The sequence below is a fragment of the Eptesicus fuscus genome, chromosome 14 (genome assembly GCF_027574615.1).
Source record: "Eptesicus fuscus isolate TK198812 chromosome 14, DD_ASM_mEF_20220401, whole genome shotgun sequence".
NCBI classification, from domain to species: Eukaryota; Metazoa; Chordata; class Mammalia; order Chiroptera; family Vespertilionidae; genus Eptesicus; species Eptesicus fuscus.
The window spans coordinates 6,181,113-6,200,130 of record NC_072486.1 but is presented as its reverse complement, the minus strand read 5'-3'; the positions used below and the strand labels follow the sequence as shown (position 1 = coordinate 6,200,130).

The 19,018-nt window shown below is 38.9% G+C and overlaps 1 protein-coding gene across 1 annotated transcript in view; it reads right to left on the bottom strand.

Moving 5' to 3' along the window:
• The window catches only part of DPY19L2 (dpy-19 like 2), a 41,028-nt gene that overhangs the window by 2,550 nt on the left and 19,460 nt on the right, over positions 1 to 19,018 (bottom strand). Inside the window, exons 12-21 of the mRNA XM_028154643.2 lie at positions 15,475 to 15,534; positions 13,481 to 13,561; positions 11,345 to 11,446; positions 10,753 to 10,824; positions 9,299 to 9,345; positions 8,468 to 8,492; positions 6,795 to 6,914; positions 5,724 to 5,898; positions 3,533 to 3,632; positions 2,094 to 2,219 (exon numbers count right to left, since the gene is read on the bottom strand). Of these exons, the coding sequence (XP_028010444.2) occupies positions 2,094 to 2,219; positions 3,533 to 3,632; positions 5,724 to 5,898; positions 6,795 to 6,914; positions 8,468 to 8,492; positions 9,299 to 9,345; positions 10,753 to 10,824; positions 11,345 to 11,446; positions 13,481 to 13,561; positions 15,475 to 15,534 (908 nt within the window). The remainder of the gene's footprint in view (positions 1 to 2,093; positions 2,220 to 3,532; positions 3,633 to 5,723; positions 5,899 to 6,794; positions 6,915 to 8,467; positions 8,493 to 9,298; positions 9,346 to 10,752; positions 10,825 to 11,344; positions 11,447 to 13,480; positions 13,562 to 15,474; positions 15,535 to 19,018) is intronic.

The window sequence follows — 19,018 nt, the reverse complement described above, 5'->3', positions numbered from 1 at the left end:
GGGCTGCTGCAGCTGCGCTTGACAGTCATCAGCCCGGCATCTGGCGCCCGTCTGTCAGCTGAGTGGTTTCCCCGCTGTGGGAGCTCACTGACCACCAGGGGGCAGCTCCGGCATTCAGCATCTGCCCCCTGGTGGTCAGTGCATGTCATAGCTACCGGCCGGTCATCTGGTCATCTGGTTCCTTAGGCTTTTATATATATAGATAGCAGTTTTGCAGGTTTTGACTGTCAAATCCAACATCTGGGCCTATTTAAATCAGTTTCTACCAACCTTTTTCCTTAGTATCAGTCACACACTTCTTTTTTCTGGTCTGATAAATTTTGGGTTGGAAACTGGACACTGGAGATAACCAATGGTCATGATTCTGGAATCTGTTTTGTTCTTGTGATGACTGTCAAACTGTACTCAATGAACTTGCCTGGGTCCCAGGCGTGGGCAGCAGCTATCTCTGCTCAGGATTTTCAGATTCTAGTGATCATTAATCTGTAAGAATTCTTCATAGAAAGTATGTATGTAAGTCCTTCATCAGGGTACATACATTGCAACTGTTTTTTTCAGTCTGTGAGTTGCCTTTTCATTTTCTTTTGAGGAAAAGATTTCAATTTTCATGTATACAATTTACTTTTATTTGATGGTTAGTGCTCTGTGTTCTAAGAAATGTTTGTAATTTTAGCTTTTACACTTAGTTCTGCAATCTATATCAAGTTAATTTTTGTGTGTGGGTCATAGAACAATTTTTCTTCTATTACAGATATCCAGTGAGATCAGCGACATTCTTGAAAATTCTCCTTTTCACTCAAGTAAAAAATATTATTTTTCATATTTCCTTTGTGTTTTCTTTGACCCATATGTTATCCATACGTTTATTGCCTAGTTTCTATTGTGTACGGATTTACTAGATATCTACTTATTACTGATTTTAATTCAGTTCTGTACAATTTCATACCCTGTAAGTCCTTCACAGCCCAGCATATCTTCTCTTTCGATGAACATTCCATGTCCCTTTAAGAGGACATGTAGTCTCCAGCTGTTCCCCGTAGTGGTCTACCCAGGCCAACCAGATCAGGGTATCTGATACTGTTTGTTGTTTATATCCTTGCTGGCTTTTTATCTACTTTTCAAAGTAGAGAAAGGAATGTTTCCATTTCCAGCTATGATTGAAGATTTGGGTTGTTTTTTTTTCTTTTAGTTCTGCATATTTTTACCTTGTATACTTTGAAGCGCTACTTAGATGTATGTAGATTTATAATTATGAATTTTTTGATAAATTAATCCTTTTGTCATCATAAAACACCTATCTCCATGACAATAAGCCTTGTTTTGAAGTCTACTTTGTTTTATAAAATTTCAGTTAATGTGATATGCACACACATGAACATTACAATGTTCCTACTTCTTCTTTTGTGAGATGCCATTTCTTCCTAATATTAGATGTTAAAATGGTTTATAAAAATAAGCTACTAAAACTTCTGCACTTAGCTTTTCAACACTGTTATAGCCTAATTCCCAATTATCCACAGGAGAAACGAACATGTTCAATGTTGGCTTAATACAACTAAGCACTTCTTAGATCAAGGAGTCTAAAAAAAGCCTTAAGTTACCCAGTAAACATTTTTAATTGTATGATTTTTAGAGATTCAAAATTCATAAATTTAAATACTTTAATTAATAATCTTTTTATTATGTCCTTTTAAGCTATGTGAAACTTTTCTCATAATCTTATAAATCCAATGTAATTCACATGTAACAGCAAATGCTAATATCTCCTCGGCTGTTCAAACCTGTATTTCACACATCTACTTCAAACCTGTATTTCACACATCTACTAATAAAAATTATCATAAAAACTTTAAAAATATTCATTAAAAAAAAACGTTTTAAGATAATCCATTAAAAATTTAAAATCAGGAAACTAAAATACCCTAATTTTCTGAAATTAAATTCTACTGAAATGATAATTTACTTTCCTACAAGAAATAATTTTCAATCAAATATTTTAATAAAATTATTTTAGAATAAAAATTCTTCAAGAATCAGGACTACTTTAATAAAAACCATTGTTGCTTAGAAACATGTCATAGGATCATACTCACTTAGTTCTCACAACACACCACGCCTCTTCTAGAATGTAGTAATTCACGTGTAGCTGCAACAATTTATCCCTCACTTCTTTTGCAGATTTTCGACTATATGCGCCATAAACGATTTTTGTCCGGGCCCTTTAAATTTAAAAACAGGTTCAAGAAATTTTAATGCATGGTAATAGAATGGAGTAAAGAAATTTTGGTAGCAAATTAAAATCTCAATGCTCATTGGATGGGGCATATTTATATGACCCCCCCAATAGCAAGAATTATTTGGGGGGTGGCAGTTCCCACACTCGTATTCCACACATGCTAAAACGTACAGCAGTGTGAACCTTGCATGTACTGCTTGTTTATAAACCGGTTCAGGGTCTAGAGTTGGAGAGCAGGATGATCCTTCAGAATATAAGATTTGCTTTGGATAATTCATAAAGTAATTACTCTGGTTCATGGAACACATTCCGATAGAGGCTAACCAGAGTGAAAACATAGATTTCGGTAGACAGTTTCATCTACAGCAGCTCCGGAAAGCATAGAGTTGAAGCTGAAGGGAGGGAACAGAACACTCACTCAGTGGGTGCCCAGGGCAGTGGTCAGACAAAGCACCTTCACTGAAGGTTGGGAAGCAGGGATGCACACCAAAACATGGTACAATGTGTGGCTTAGCCATGCCTGGGAGTTTTATTTGGCATTTATGTATTAGACATTGCTTAGGAGTTCAAGCATATGGGATGCCCACACTCCACAGCCAGACATAAAGCTTTAGCTAATTTAAAATTTTACCTTTAACAATAGGCCAAAAGTATATGCAAAGGCAAAGATTACCCTGACAATTACTAGAATGGTTAAAATAATTTCTGAAAATCAGTCACTGAAGAAAAACATAATTTTCAGATGTCAATGAAAACTCAAGGTCCCAAAACCACTTAGCAGAAGAACACCCTAAATTTTCATAAAAGCACGTAATACATCAAATTTCATGTACTTTTTCTACTAAAAAAGGCTCGCCATCGGCCCTCAGTAAGGTGGAGAAGGGCTTCTTAAGTCAGGCGGAGGGGCTGTGAGTCCAGAGCAGGGGCTGGAAGAGTGTGGCCAGCTCAGCTCCCGGAGGAGCTCCTGGAACTTGCACACACGTGCACACGCACACACACACACACACGTGCACACGCACAGAGGCTAGTCATAAAGATGTGACACATTTTTCACTTTGTAAAAACTGGCTTTTGCTTGTGTCGGTTTCCAGGGCCCGCTGAGCTTGCTTTGGAGTCCAGAGGCACATGTGATTTCTGAAGGGTCAGCGCACATTTCCCAATTTCCAGCCTGGACATGAGGACGACAGCGTGTGTGTGTGTGTGTGCGCGTGTGTGCGCGCGCGTACAAACTTCTCCCCAGGCCTGAGGGTCAGCACAAGTTGCAAGTGTGTCTGAACTATCCCACCAGCTGCCAACCTCAAGTCTGCGTCCTCGTAATGCGGGTGATTCACGATGGGGCGCAGCGTGGACAGCTTGACACTTGCCATGGTGGGCATGGCACCCGCGAACACGGCATCTGAGAAACAAGATTGCCTTCCTTAGTGACAGGCCTCGAAGAAAACCGCAAGTTACTCACCTAGCACATGTGAACCCAAATGAGGAACAAGAAGTGCATTTAAGCAATGACCCTTGGCACCATTATTTCTCTTCATTCGATATGGACGGACTGTCCACTGTAGTAACAGCCAGCCTTCGTTAAGGGTCATCCTGGTGCCGGGATCTGTGCTAAACATTGCTATCGGGGTCACACAGTTTACTTCACACAACTTTACACGGTGGGTTCTATGTGATTCTCAGTCGGTGGACAAGGAAGCTGAGACACAGCAAGGTTAAGCGACTTGCCCAAGACCACACAGCGAGGACGTGTCAGAGCCCCCTCACCACAGCTTCCCGCAGCTCCAGGCACTGCGCTAAGGTAGAAAGAATTGTGGGATTTCATATCTTGCTCCAACTATTTAACCAGTGAACTGCCACGATATTTTGAATTAAAAAAAGGCCCGCCGCTTGCATCTATAGATGCTTATGGCCTACAAATGGTTACAATGCCAGGAACTGGTAGGCTCCAGGGCAAGTCTCGTGGCTCATTTTTAGAAGACTTGTGTGGGCTGTGAACTGTGGTTCTGAGGACCTGTCAGAGGAAAGCCTTGCTTTCTCCCCTTGCGTCAGCTTTAAATGTTCATACTCAAGATGTCTTGGTTCCCATTTGATTTTATAATGTATACCCTTGCAGTAATGGCAGGTATCAATGTACAACCTTTTGTGTAACTCGGGGTTCACCAAAGCCCACTACCTGACTTCACTTCCAGTTTCGTCTCTTGGAGACAAAAAGACCAAACACTTACCTGCAGGCACTTCTGTTTAATAAATCATTGTATAAATTATGAAAAGTAGTATCATTGTTAATCAGCACAATAAAATCACCAATAAGAACAGACCTATAAGTAACTAAATGTTTACTTTCAAATATTACCAAGCATTCTAAACATAATTTTGAATTGAAATCTCTTTATACGCCTTCGAAAATATTTAAGCCAATGAAGTAGAAATGTGTATGGATTATGGCAAGATTAACAATGAAAAGCTCCCGGGTTAGAGCCCAGGTTCCCCAGGAGTGATTTTGGTTCCTGAGGACAGCGCCACCTGCTGGAGACGTGTGCGGGAGAGGGGCTGTGGGTGTCCAAAGAGAGGCTGATGCTAAACACTCTGTGATGCACAGGACAAGGCCCCAATGTCAGCAGTGCCAGCCAAAGCCGAGAGGCCCTGGGCTGGAGGCCCCCAAGCCCAGGGCCACCAGGGAGACACTACATAGGTCTGTCCAGCAAAAGCTGGAACCACTGAGGAGAGATCATCAATGACGGAGAAAGTAAGAACATGACAGGGAAAGGCTAGGATATTTTCCTTTAAATATACTGAAGTCTGCCCAGCTGGTGTGGTTCAGTGGTTGAGCGTCGACCTATGAACCAGGAGGTCACGGTTCGATTCCTGATCAGGGCACATGCCCGGGTTGCGGGCTCGATCCCCAGTGTAGGGCATGCAGGAGGCAGCCGATCCATGATTCTCTTTCATCACTGATGTTTCTATCCCTCTCACCTCTCCCTTCCTATCTCTGAAATCAATAAAAACATTTATTATTTTTTTAAATGTTTTTTTATTGATTTCAGAGAGGAAGGGAGAGGGAAAGAGAGAGATACATCAATGATGAGAGAGAATCATTGATTGGCTGTCTCCTGAATGTCCCCTGCTGGGGATTGAGCCTGCAACCCAGGCATGTGCCCTTGCCTGGAATGGAACCAGGGACCCTTCAGTCCACAGGCCGACACTCTATCCACTGAGCCAAACCAGGTAGGGCTATAAACATTCTTTTAAAAAGTTACAGCACAAAGCCATGAACAATCCTTAATTCCTGATGTTAATGAAAATTCTTTTTGACGGTTACCTTAGGGGAATTGAAAGAGGGCACAAAACCACTTTTTGAAAAGCTTTGCTTCAGTGAGTACTGTAAGTAGCCTGCTCAAAGTCTGTGCAGGCGTGAATGACTGTATGTGTCGGTGCATTTTTACATGTGTGTGCATAAAACTTGCTATGCATATAACTAGCAGCCGCACACCTGGTCTGGTGTTGTATTTGATCCACTCGATCAGTTCCTCCTGAGGCATATTATTAAATTCTCCCAGGATGCTCCACTGACTGCGCAGGTTGACAAAGCCTTGGAGTGACATGACTGTGAGGAGGCCAAAGATGACGTTCTCAAAACGAACTCTGTAAAAAAGCCAGCCAAAGAGCTGAAATGAGAGAAACCGTTTGTCATTCATTCTTCATTTTTTATTTATCTGTAGAATTACAGCATTACCCATGTCCTCTCTTTCCCAGACCACCTCCACCCTCCTCCCGCCTTACATGAAGAGTGCTGTATGGTCAGTAATAAATTCTCCCCTGGCTACTTACACCAAGTGGATTAGCACTTGATGATGCCAAGTGCACTAATAACTTATAGAACTACCATCCCCTACTGTTAAAAACAGCAAGTATTTGGAATTATTGGGTCCAGTTACAAAATGAAGCTCTCTCTCTTCTCTAAAGGAAGGAAGGAAGGAACCCCGGATCCCTCCAGTACTGATTCCCCCCCAGGGGTTAAGGTCAGCAAATCCCCGGTCTGAAGCATCCTGGGGTACATGCTGCAACGCCTGCCTGCTGTTTACGGGCATCCTGAGTAACGAGGGGAGACCCCGCGAGCACGGACATGGACTTTCCTCCAGGAGCAGCAGCACTCGACATTCCCAAAACGCTCGTGATCAAAACTAAGTGAGGTGTTTGGTCTCAAAGTCCCAGCTGCTGTGTCTAGCGTCGTGGCTGCAGTGGCTGACACCGCCCCCGGGGACCCCCTGGGCCGGCGGCACAGCCAGAGCAATCCCACTGCGTTCCTCTCGTGGCCGAAGAGCCCCCGGGGCTGGCGCTGATGGGCCAAGACTCTTGCACGGACCCGAACCCCACCCAAAGGGCTTTGTGGGTGGGCCACTGGCAGAGGGGAGTTAGCTGCCTCTCCTCCTCTCTGGGGAAGCGGGAGCTAACGCTGCCGGTAACACCAGTGCTTTGGGGCTGGGTTACTCCGCAGTCAGGGCAATGGCACCGCAGAGGCTGCAGTCACCATCACGCAGTCAGACCAGGATGGACGCCTTACCCGCCGGGAGCATATCAGGGAAGCCATCACACACATGTGAGGGGTCAGAAACAGCTTCAGCCTCATAATTAAGACGGCGAGGGCCGTGAACGCCAACAGCTGCAACGTGTGGAAAATGAGCTGCGGACACACAAAGCAAAACCACGGCGGTGTCACTTCACAGGCTTTTAAATTAACAAAGTCGGTTAAAACTGGTATGCTTCGTTAGGACAGGAACTTTTAACGGAGCAAGAAGTCTATTAATAGTTATTCCTTTATTCAGCGAAGAGGAGTTGAATGCCTACTACATGCCAGGTACGGTTCTGGGTGTGGCAGATTCAATGGTGAACAAAACGTCGGCGAGCAATTTCTGCCCTTGTGAGGTTTACGTTTTAGTAAAGAGAGACCGGAAGCAAAGTAAAAGTAAATCTATCATACAGTCTTTTAGGAAATAAATAAATCTATCATACAGTCTTTTAGGAAGTGGTGAGTGCGATGGAAGAGAACACGGAGCAAGGGACAGAGATGGCGCGGCCACAGGGGAGTGGCTGCAGGAAGCAGGCCCGCCAGGCTGGCCTCAGGGGAAGGGTGGTGCGTGTGCAAGGACCTGCACCAGGTGAGCAAGGGGCCCTGAGAGGGAGAAACGTGCGGCGCTGCACAAATCCACGTGTCACTCAGACAGCAGCCAACAGCACAGCAAAACACAGCCTGGATCACGTTAAAAGCAGAGGGACTGTATAAATACACGGGTTCATTAGCAGGACGCCCCGTTTTGATTAAGATGGAGTTTCAACTAAGCAAAGGCTTCAAACAAAACTTTTCTAACGGACACATTCGTTAAAACAGTCACCGATTCCGCACTGGAAAAGCGGACAGAATTAATGCAACCGGAAGTAAATGGCAACTCAACATTCACGTTCTAACAGTCAGACACATTAAGTGTTAAAGGAAATCATATGTCCTTTACGTGCCACAAAATAATTTAGCACCGTGTAAAATGCTGCTTGACCTGTTTCATGTCTCCATTGAAAACCTATACACATTGGAGAGGGCGAGAACCCTGCTGTAAAGTCTTGTGTAACCTGTAGCGCTGCTAAAGCTTGTTAACTGACCATCCCATCTGTGTGGGGCAGGAGCCCAGGCTCCAGCGATAGAGCCACAGGTAACCATCCTGATGGCTGAACTAGCTCAGCGGGCAAAAAGGTAATGTTTGTTATCGTCAAATGAATGCAAGAATAAATGTATGGGGGCAATTTAACTTAATTATGCCCCATGGGCATACATCAACCTTCTAGCTTTCCAATCCTTACTACTGTTCAGATTAAACAGAGCAGATTAAAACGCGAGAAGGACCAGCAGAAATTTACCGCCACGGCTGATCCACTCAAGCAGTGCTGATGGTTGCCAGCAGCATGGTTTAGACCAGGGGTCCTCAAACTTTTTAAACAGGGGGCCAGTTCACTGTCCCTCAGACCGTTGGAGGGCCGGACTATAGTTTAAAAAAAAACTATGAACAAATTCCTATGCACACTGCACATATCTTATTTTGAAGTAAAAAAACAAAATGGCAAAAACACCCGCATGTGGCCCGCGGGCCGTAGTTTGAGGACGCCTGGAACTTTAGACCTTGGCAAACTGGCCTTGAATTAGAATCGAATACACAAGTCTACCAGAGATGAAAATTAAGGCTTTACCTCACCATGTTCAAGGAGCTGTTTTCTGGAATAAAACAAAAATATTATCTACTTACTAAACGTCCACTTTATGATTACATAAAAATAAACTTTATTTCTTCTTAGATCTAAACTACTTAAAAGCATAAAAGGAAATAAATATATTAGGTAAATCAGCAATCTAAAAGGAATGACTTACAGTCATCCTATTTAAGGTGTCTCTTAAGATAAAATAGGTTTTACTAACTGCTGGAGAGTGTACCTCTGAAGGGATAAATTAATAAGAAGACTGTCTATTACATATTCAACCATATACAGTGCATGCAAAACTTTACGTAAACATTGCTGGACTTCAGAGCTGTTTTCATTTTTCACAATTATAAACACCATGAACATCCTTGTACGTAAAACTGGGAGCACTCTGAGTACTTCCTTAGCATAAATTCCTAGAAGTTACTGGGTAAAGTCTACAAATATTTTTACTTCCAAAAAAGTTGTATAACAAATTTACTAAATATTTACAGCTAGAAATGGACTAAATGTTTAGGGCACTCTTACTGTGTTCTAGGTACTGTGCAGTGAACACAGAATAAAGAGCACTGGTAACTGGCTCTAGCCTCAGAGAGTTCGTATCAGACTCACACAAGAGGATACGACTGCCCATTTTTATGTTTCATTAAAAAGACGAGGCGTTTTAGTTTGATAGCAAAGCTTTGCAGGATGGAGAGGCCTTTTAATATGGATTTCCTTAATCATAGTGCTTAAGTTTAATGTCCATTCATTTGAAAAATGGATGACAGCAAGTCATTTAATAAATATAGCATGATTTAGAAACAACTATGATATCATTACCTTTGATAAGTGTTTGTAGATAAAACAAATAAAACATCACGGAAAGTCTGTGAATAGAATCAATGAAAGTTTTCTAAGAAATTATTTGACATTTAAAATGCTCTCATTCATTAACATAAACACACCCAATAGAAAGTTGTTGTTTTTCATCCTCACCTGAGACTATGCCTTTCCTGACTTTTTTAGAGAGCGAGAGTAAAGGAGAAAGAGAAACATCGAATGGTTGCCTCCCATACACACCACAACTAGCGAACTAACCTGCAACCTGGGTATGTGCCCTGACTTGGAACTGAACCCCCCCACCCCCACCTTTCAGTGCATAGAATGACACTCCAACCAACTGAGCCACCCAGCCAGGGCAAAAGAAGTGTTTTTATTGCCCAAGTCATTTGGTTTTTACCAGTTGTCCCAGTTATTGGGGTTGACCAGTTGCCCAAGCCATTAGGGGTTGAGCAATTGTCCATGTTATTAGGAGTTGTCCAAGTCATTGGGGTTGACTAGTTGTCCAAGTCATTGGGGTTGACTAGTTGTCCAAGTCATTAAGGACCTGGATCAGGGGTGAAACTACAGAGATGTGGAGGAGGTGCCTTTCTCACTCATAAATTATTCACATTCTATGTGAAAACAAAGGAATGAGAAACATGGGAACCGGACCTACAGAGAGAAGATGAGCAATTTGATTCTAAATACCAAAAACTAGTTTCAACAGACCACCCTTGGTAGGGGTCAGGGGTAGAGAAATCACATTGTTATCTGCCCAAAAGTATAAAATAAGTATACTAGTATAGTGACTTAAGGCAAGACAACTTGTAAACCATATAAAACTAGTTCAAAATTGCTAAAACTAAGGACCTGCTGTCTTTAACCAGGCTTCCAGATCAACCATTCTGAGACCAAGAAAAACTGCCAGTTTAAACATTATTTCTTCTATAGTGATATGTTCTTTGTTATAAAAACAATGAACACATACAGAATGATTTTTTAATGGCTATAAAAATTTCTTCTGTGCATGTCTCCAAATGGATCAAAATTTCTTTGAATGAGCTTTATATCTGAAAGATGAATGCTGTCCTATACTTCACTTTCATAGCATCCGTAACAACTATAATTCTGCAGTCATTTGTGTGGTTGTTGAAGGTCCCCCAGCTCCCACGGGCTTTAAGTTCTAAGGCACGGGCCTTTTTGTCCCATTGTACCTACGATGTTAACATCGTTCTTGCTACATGGTGGGTGACTGATAACATTTCTTTTGAGAGGATACATGAAAATACCTTTTATAATGTGGCTTTCTTAAAAAAACATAATACTAGTTTTAAAAAAAGAGATTTCAATAAAAAAAAAAACGGTTTTTAGGAGGGGAAGAGTTCATCCTAAAAATAAGACAGAATTCTGAGATATTATCAATCTATTGTAAGTTATTATCTTTAACCCAAAGTGTTAAAAAATTTAAATACCTTTTTTAAGATGAAATAAGTAATCATCATAACAAGTGGAAGCAATAAAGTCCTTATGTATCTCATTGGAGTCTGAAATAAAACAAATTATTCAAAATAGTCATTTATTAAATTTCAAAGTAAGATTAGTGGTGTCCCTTTGCTGGCAATGTCTTGTTTAAATTTTTTGTAGTATTTGAGGTATTAACTGAAATAAAACTGAATTTTTAAAAAACCTAAGTAAGAGTTTGGATTTACTTTTTCTGGGTAGTCCCATACCTCCAACTGACCTAGTTATTACAAGTGATTGAACTGTCTTAACAGTCATTCAGTGTGGCTCACATGACATGTTAAGCTCCCTCCTGGATTGTCTCATTCAACCACCACCAATAACTCTGTACGATAGGAGCCCTTGTTTAGTGCGTTTACACAAGAGGAAACAGGTGAGGAAGGCCATGTGATTAGCAAAGTTACTGTGAAAGGTGATAGGGTAAAAGTCGGATGTTTCTGAATGAAAATTTTGAGTTTCCGATTCAAAAGAAAACTTAGGAGCAAAAAATTATCATACCAGCAGAGAAGGAAAAAAACAAAACAAACAAAAAAAACAACATACCGCTTTTTCCATAAAGCCAAATTCAGGAGCACAGGTGTAAATTAAAGTATCGAAATCTGTAAACCTCAAGATTCTCGCGGCTATTAGGTCACTCAGGCGAATCTGGAAGAAAATAGAGTAAAGCAAATTAAAATGATGCCAATAACTGCAGTCAATAACAACTCATTTGATATCATGGTAATAAAAGCTACAGAGCACATAAATCCAGTACCTGGTGTCCCTCTCAAAGGAAAATAAAAAAAATGCAGTGAATAATACAATGCATGCTATACGCTGAACTATGAAAAAGAAATGTCAAGAGAAATGAAAAGTTGAAAGAGGTCAGAAAAAATAAGCAGAGATGACAATGTAAAGAATGAGCCAAAATCAATATTTGCTGGGCAGAAACCACCATGCAGTTAATCATGAGATTTTATAATCACATCATTTACCAAGGAAAAGCAGTTTCATGTTAAGCCCTTTTACCACACGTTGTAAATCATGAACCAATTTTCTATGCGCTGTCATTTTCATCAAGCCTCATGCACTGATTACAACTTTTGGCGCTTCTTGAATTTCTCGGACGTGCAATCAAGCCATTAAACGTGACAGCTGTCCTTCAGAGGAGTCACAACAACTGCGCATTCCACTTGGAGTTCCTTATCTCCAAGGTCTCTAAAATAAGCACTGCCAAACACCCCCACGTGGGACTCCTGTGTTCTCTGGACTGTTTATCACCTGCGGCCGGGAGACAATGCTTTCCCCACCGCATTCTCAGACGGCCAGATTAAACAGGGAAATAGTTGGTATGGGAACCCTTAACTCGGAGCATTTTACAGAGACAGAAATTATTTTATATCAAGCTTATATGGTTACCTGTGGTTATTCATGGTTCCCATCACCTACCAGGACCGAGGATAAGGGAGGGTTTCCTTTATGGTTCTAATTAACAGCAAGTCTGGTGACTAATAATTTAACCAAAACACGTTAGTTTCAACTCTTTCTCACTGCTGTCACAGAGGAAGTCACTTAGTAAGAGTACCCAGGATATGTGCACGTGCGCGCACGTGTGTGTGTGTGTGTGTGTGTGTGTGTGTGCAGGTGTGTGTGTGTGTGTGTAAGATTTGTAAAGAGTCGGTTGACAACATGCAGCGAGGCAGGAAAGAAAAACACAGATGAACCATAGGAGAACTAAAGTAAGTTTATCATAAAATATATACTCCCCTGAGAATAAAAAGTTAAGAACAAAAGAGGAAAGAAGAAAAGAAAATGTGTCAGATACACAAACAGCAGCCGCAAATACTCCTAACAAACCACTATGCAAAGCTAGCAATGGATAGCAAATAAATCCTTACATTCTAAAATTGTACTGAACATGCACATGTATGCATGTTCAATTCTATTAGATAATGACAGCACTTGACCTTTTAGAGAATAAATACCACACTCCCTTGTTAAAGTTGAAGTGATTTCATCATTAGATAGGGTCTTAATTGGATAGTACTAGGTAAGGTAAACTTCAGAGTAGATTATTGCAGGATTCAAGCATGTATGCTCATATCCCAACAGTAAGTGCTAAAAATCAAAAGTAAATTCATGCATTGTTTTCTATTCCTTAAATTAATTTTTAAGTAGGGACTTAAGTTTTTAAAAGGGCCATTATTAAGGCATTAGCCTTAAAACAAGCAGAAATGCCATGCATGAGGGGTAAGTGGTCCATGTATTTTCCAGAAGGTAAAAAGATAGCGAACTTTTAAGAAAAAACTTTTAAAACATCAAATCATCTCTTCCATTTAATCCATAATTATGAATAAAAATATTGGTATTTTAAGAGTTCTATGTTTCAAAGCTGAATATAGACTGTTCATGTGCTAACATCTGCAATAAATGAGTATTTAAACAAATAATTATCTGTACTTCAACTGAAATAAATTAACTACTAAACATATTATTAATTTTTTCCCTAGAAGGCTAAGTCAGCACTCATTGATACACGTTTTTCTCAGTATTTACTCTACCAATAATTAGCTTGGGGACCTTGAAGAAGGCACTTAACCTATATAAAAATGAAGGGGTAAAAAAATAGTTGGTTCCAAAGTTTTCACCCAGGTATACATGTTTACAAAACGTTTTATGTTTTAACTGGAAAGTACTTACATGATCTGAAACACCTAAGATTTTAGATGTCAGGAATTTCAAAATGATTGTTCCACAAAACCAACCGAAACATTGAATTAGCTAAAGAATAAATAAAATAGATAGAAGTCAGGTACTAAAAATTACCTGGTTAAAATATTCAATCATATCAATAAATGCATAGAAAAAAATTTAATCACTCCAAGTACCTCACCTGTACAACCAATGAAGGCTAAAGAATCATATTAAGAAAACTCCCTGCTATTTCTACTGTGCTAAGAGTTTTTACCATAAATGGGTGTTCAATTGTATTAAATTCATTGTCTGCATCTAATGGGATAAGTCACTTTTCTCCTTTAATCTGTTAGTGTGATAATTTATATTTATGGATTTTCCAGAAACATATTTGCATTCCTGGGATGAACCCAATTTGATCAGAATGAGGGTACATAATTATATACAGGTGTTTTCTTTCTTTCAGGTGGCCACATGACAGTAAAGAATATTAAAAATAGATTTTGATCAACCATAAGTGGCATTTTTTTCATTTTTCACTCTCACTCAATATAAAAATAATAAGAGCTTCATTGTTTTCAAATTTTCCAGTTATGATAGAGTAAGATATGCAATGTAATCTTTATTCCACTACCATGAAAGAATTACTTGAGAAATAAAATAGGTTTTTTGTAAGAAAAAGTGTTAGTTCACAAAATATCTTTGCTTTTCCTTTTTGACTGGCTTTTTAAAAGCCAGGACATCTTGTGCATGGTTTTAGACGACCACCATGATTTGTTTCTCCCTTTTGCAAGAGACTGGTGATATAAACTATGCAAATTTCAAAATATAAATACGAGTATGTGCTGAACACTCATTACACCTCAGCTTTTCTCTTCTTAGAATTTTGTTTCTTGGAAATTACTGAAATGAAAGCATAACTTTTATTCTTTCCAGTCTAAAACTGAAAATATTTAAAATAGTAAATTTGCCTCTGAAAATGCTTTGACAGAATTCTCTAAATGTCCATAGACACTGTTCTATGTTGTTATTTTTCAATAGTTTATAAATGACATTTTCAATTTCTTTGAATACAATTAAATAAAAACTTTGAATTTTCTGATTTCTTGGTTTAATATTTTTAAAAAACCATTACTGTTTTTTTCTGAAGTAGAAAAATCATATATTGAAAGTCATGTCATCAATAACTTAAGGTTACAAATATTTCTACATGTTCACCACAAGGGATGGGAGAATTCCTCAAGCAAGAAGAAACTGGGAATACATTCCACTTTGTTCTTTTGCTTTCTGAAATGTACTTTCTTCTCTTACCATAACTTTTCCAGTTTTACCCTATCAATATACAATATACTGTATAATCACATAGTCCTTCAATATGGCAGGTCTTAATTTTTAATAGAAGTAAATCAAAGAAAAACAATGTCATCTGCTGATATTATGGCAATAAGTATTTGCAGTGCCTCCCTAATAATATTCTTATTTTACTTGGAAACAAAATACACAAACATAGAGGTAACATGACCCACCCATTTGTACACTTGGGAGGAAGTCAAAGATTAAGCAGTGTCTAAGTTGAAGTAAGAGGAGGCTGGGAGATTGTGGAGAAATGCTAAAAGGACAAAAATACTAGAGTCTACACTTGAAAGCATAGAGAAAACAAAAGGGGAAAAGTGGGAACAGAACTACAAATGAAGTTATTTTGAAGAGAAGGTTAGTTAATTTAGAGCGAGAGACTCACAGCAAATAGAAAGAAATTTTAAAAGTAAGGTAGTGGGGGTATAGCAGAATGGAAAGTAAAGGAAGAAAGGCTGAGGGTAGTACTGAAATAAATGAACAATTTTCTTAAAAATGACTTGTAGAAGTTGCTAAGGACTATCCCACCTTAAGCAAATAGCTATTAATAAGATTAACTCTAAATCATTCCTTTCTAAGTACATTATCATGTTCAGTTTATAGATAAAAGGGTCTAAAGAAATTATGTTTAAAATGTTGAATCTTACCCAAAAGTTGAGTTCAGATACACCCAATCTGTGAATATTATTTCTCTTTAGAATTATCACCTAAAGTGCATGCAATAAAAAAATGAAACAAATAAAATTAACAATCATATTTTATATGAATTATGTGTTTCAAAAATTACACGGCCGCCCCATCTTCCACCTTGCCTACACCAGCCATTTTCCTTCTTAATTGTTGATTTTTCAAAATTTGAAAATGACAAATTGTCCTTGGGGTGAGAGATAAATGCTGTGTGTGCTAAAAAGTTGCCTCTAGAATCAAGTTAATTCCTCACTGCCTTACTTGGGATGTTTTGTGTAGGGCAACTCCCTCTGATGAGGTAGATAGTGGATACATGTAAGCTATCCAGCAAAATTAGTGGTTTAAGTTAATTTAAAAATCCTTCCTCTCCCAACTCCCAAATAAAAGTTTTTGAAATTTTTTTTTTAAACCTAACTTGACTTTTAAAAAAGAAAAGGAACTTTCCAGATTCCAGACAAAAGAAGGCGATTTTAAAAATGAAAACATTAATTAGGAGAGAACCTATGGCAGCCTTCAGGGAGGACTGTAGAGAGAGGTCACAACTATACGCTAGTATTAAAAAGGAGGGCAGCAGGAGAGGGCTTGGAGTTATGAAAGGTAAGAAATTGAGACTGATGTATAAAGCCAGGGTCCTCAAAAATCATCCTCTCGTTCTATCAATGAAATGTTTATGTCCCCCACCAAATGCAGGTGCTGATACCCTAATCTCCAATGTACTGGAATGAAACCAGTGGGAGGTAATTAGATCTCTAACGAATAGAATTAGTACCCTTCTAAGGAGGATACAGTGAAGGGATCTGATTACACGTGAAGAGAGCCCTCACCAAGAATCAAATCAGCTGCATCTTGGTCTCGGACTCGCCAGGCTCTAGAACTATGAGAAATAAGCCACCCAGCCTCTGGTATTTTTGTTGTAACAGCACCTCTAGCTACCATTTCCAGGGCTTCATTTGTGCATCTAATATTCTATTCCTTCCAGCTGAAGGACCCCCTTTAAAATTTCTCTTAGTGCAAATCTGGTCATGGAATCTTTAATTTGCCCTCATTTTTTGAGCCATATATTGCTAGGTATAGAACTATACATTGACAGTATTTTTTTTCTTTAAATATTATAAAGATGTTGCTTAACTGTCTTATTGCTTGCATTTTTTTTCTTATGAAAAATCTGCTGATATCCTTACCCTTTGTTCTTCTATATTTAACACATCTTATTCCTTTGGCTATTGTTAGTATTGTATCTTTATCACAGATTTTGAGCAATTTAATTGTAATATGCCTTACTACAGCTTTCTTGGATTTGGGATTTACTGAAATTCTTTATCTCTGAGTTAATAATTTTCATCAAGTTAGAAAAATTTTGGCTGTTATTTCTTTAAGTATTTTTCTACTTCTCAACTCCACTCGTTCAGACATGTACTTTTACTTTCCCTATACTAACTGCAAATGAGGGACTGGACTAACACCAATTTGCTATTTTTATTGAGTTAATGGATCGGCTACAAAGCATTGATGGCTACTATCATAAAAAGGGAGGCTCTGGACATTGGGTGCATCCTGATAAAAGAACAATACTACGCTAAAGGGATAAAACCTTAACCTATCCAAGTTTTAGATTCAATTATTAACACATTATAAATACAGAAGACAAAGGAGGATGTAAAGCTACACCATAGGATTCAAAGAGTAAAATCTCTAGACCACAGAATCCTCTACACGTTCAATGGCCTAGGCTCTTACATTTCCTAGGAAAGAAAACAGGCAGATATATAGGAAACCTATAGATTAAAAATAGAGATATAAGTTATGAAAATATAAAGGAAATCTAGGAATGATTACCATAGTCAAGTCATTATTGGGACAGGATGGTAGGAAAAATTCTGATTTTTGACTTGATGGCAGTTTATTTGCCAAAAACAGTTCATTAATAAGTACTTTCAGTACTAGTTAGTACTGTCAGTACATAAAACACTGGTTTTACGCAGTTTTCTGTATTTCAAAATAAAATAGCTTTCTTAAAAAGAGGTGGATGGGCACACTACTATAAGTCTTTTGTCATGCTGAAAAAGCTTGACAAATTTTTGAAAATGAAAAGCCTGAATTTTTTGGGAGCAAGAGAATGAATTACTTATTGTGAAGAGGAAAAAAAGGTGTGGGAAGCAAAATATGTTAAAATGTAAGGGCAATCCCAAAAGGTTCAATCAATACACCATACATGGAAAAGTGTTCTATTTTGGTATTACTGTGGCTGGTATCATTTTTAGTAACTGCGGAAAGAGAACATGCCAGGAGCATTCCAGTGGAGAACATTATAGGTTCTGGCTTAGGAATATCAGAAGTGTGACTATAAAGTAATAAAGTCGATTTACTGAACCACCATTCCAAATACATATCCAAATGGGTGTCATTCAGTGAAAGTAAGTCACATGAGGAGACTACTTATCTATTCTAATTATGTTGTCATTGCTCAAAACAGTTTGGAACTCCATTTTCTAAACTACCTCCCAAAGATAATTTAGGTATGGGTGCAAGAAAATAGGTCTTATTACTTTAATGTCACACCATATTTTGATCAAGATCTATATATTACCCAGCCCAATCACCCACCTTATTCACAAGACTTTGGTTGTTTCCAAAAATCAAATCCACCCTTGAAAGACGAAGTTTTGCCACCATTGAGGATATTCAAAAGAATGTGCCACAGTCTGTGAAGGCAATTCAGAGGAGTTCCAAAAATGTTCTGAGCAATGGTAGTGTCACTGCAATATGTACCGAGTCTACTGAAGTGACTTAGAAGGAAATAACTAATCTTGGTAATAAATTAATGGTATATTTTAAAAGTAAGTCTTGCCCGACAGATGTTGCTCATTGGTTGAGTGTCGACCTATGAACCAGGAGATCATGGTTCAGTTCCCAGTTAGGGTACATGCCTGGGTTGTGGGCTCAATCCCCAGTGGGGGGCATGCAGAAGGCAGCTGATCAATGTTTCTCTCTCTCTCTTCCTCCCTCTCTGAAATCAGTAAAAAATATATATTTTTTTAAAAAAATAAAAAAGTCAAAAAAATAAATAAAAAAATAAAATAAAATAAAAGTAAGTCTTACCTGCTAGTTGTTTTTTAAAATATTGACTTGGGTATTTGCCCTACAATGGTAACTTTGTACCATTTTCTTTTCTAAGGGTGATATAGAGAACTAGTGGCCCAGTGCACAAAATTTGTGCACATTAAAAGGAAATTAATTAGAGGAAATATTTCAATATTGCTATTTGTCCTTTCTCTATAATAGCATGTCAGAGTTGAAAGAAAATCAGTAAAATGTATATGAAAATCTTCCTCCTGTCAAAGAGTCTGTGGTGCACCGCAGGACCCAGAGTAAGGTCTGCACCCACCCGTGCGTGCCTCGAAATGGTGCGAGACCCAGACCCAGCCGGCCCCACCCCCTTAGGCGAGATCCAGACATGGCCGGCCCCACCCCCATCAAGCCCTGCTGGAGAAGGGAGTGCAGCTT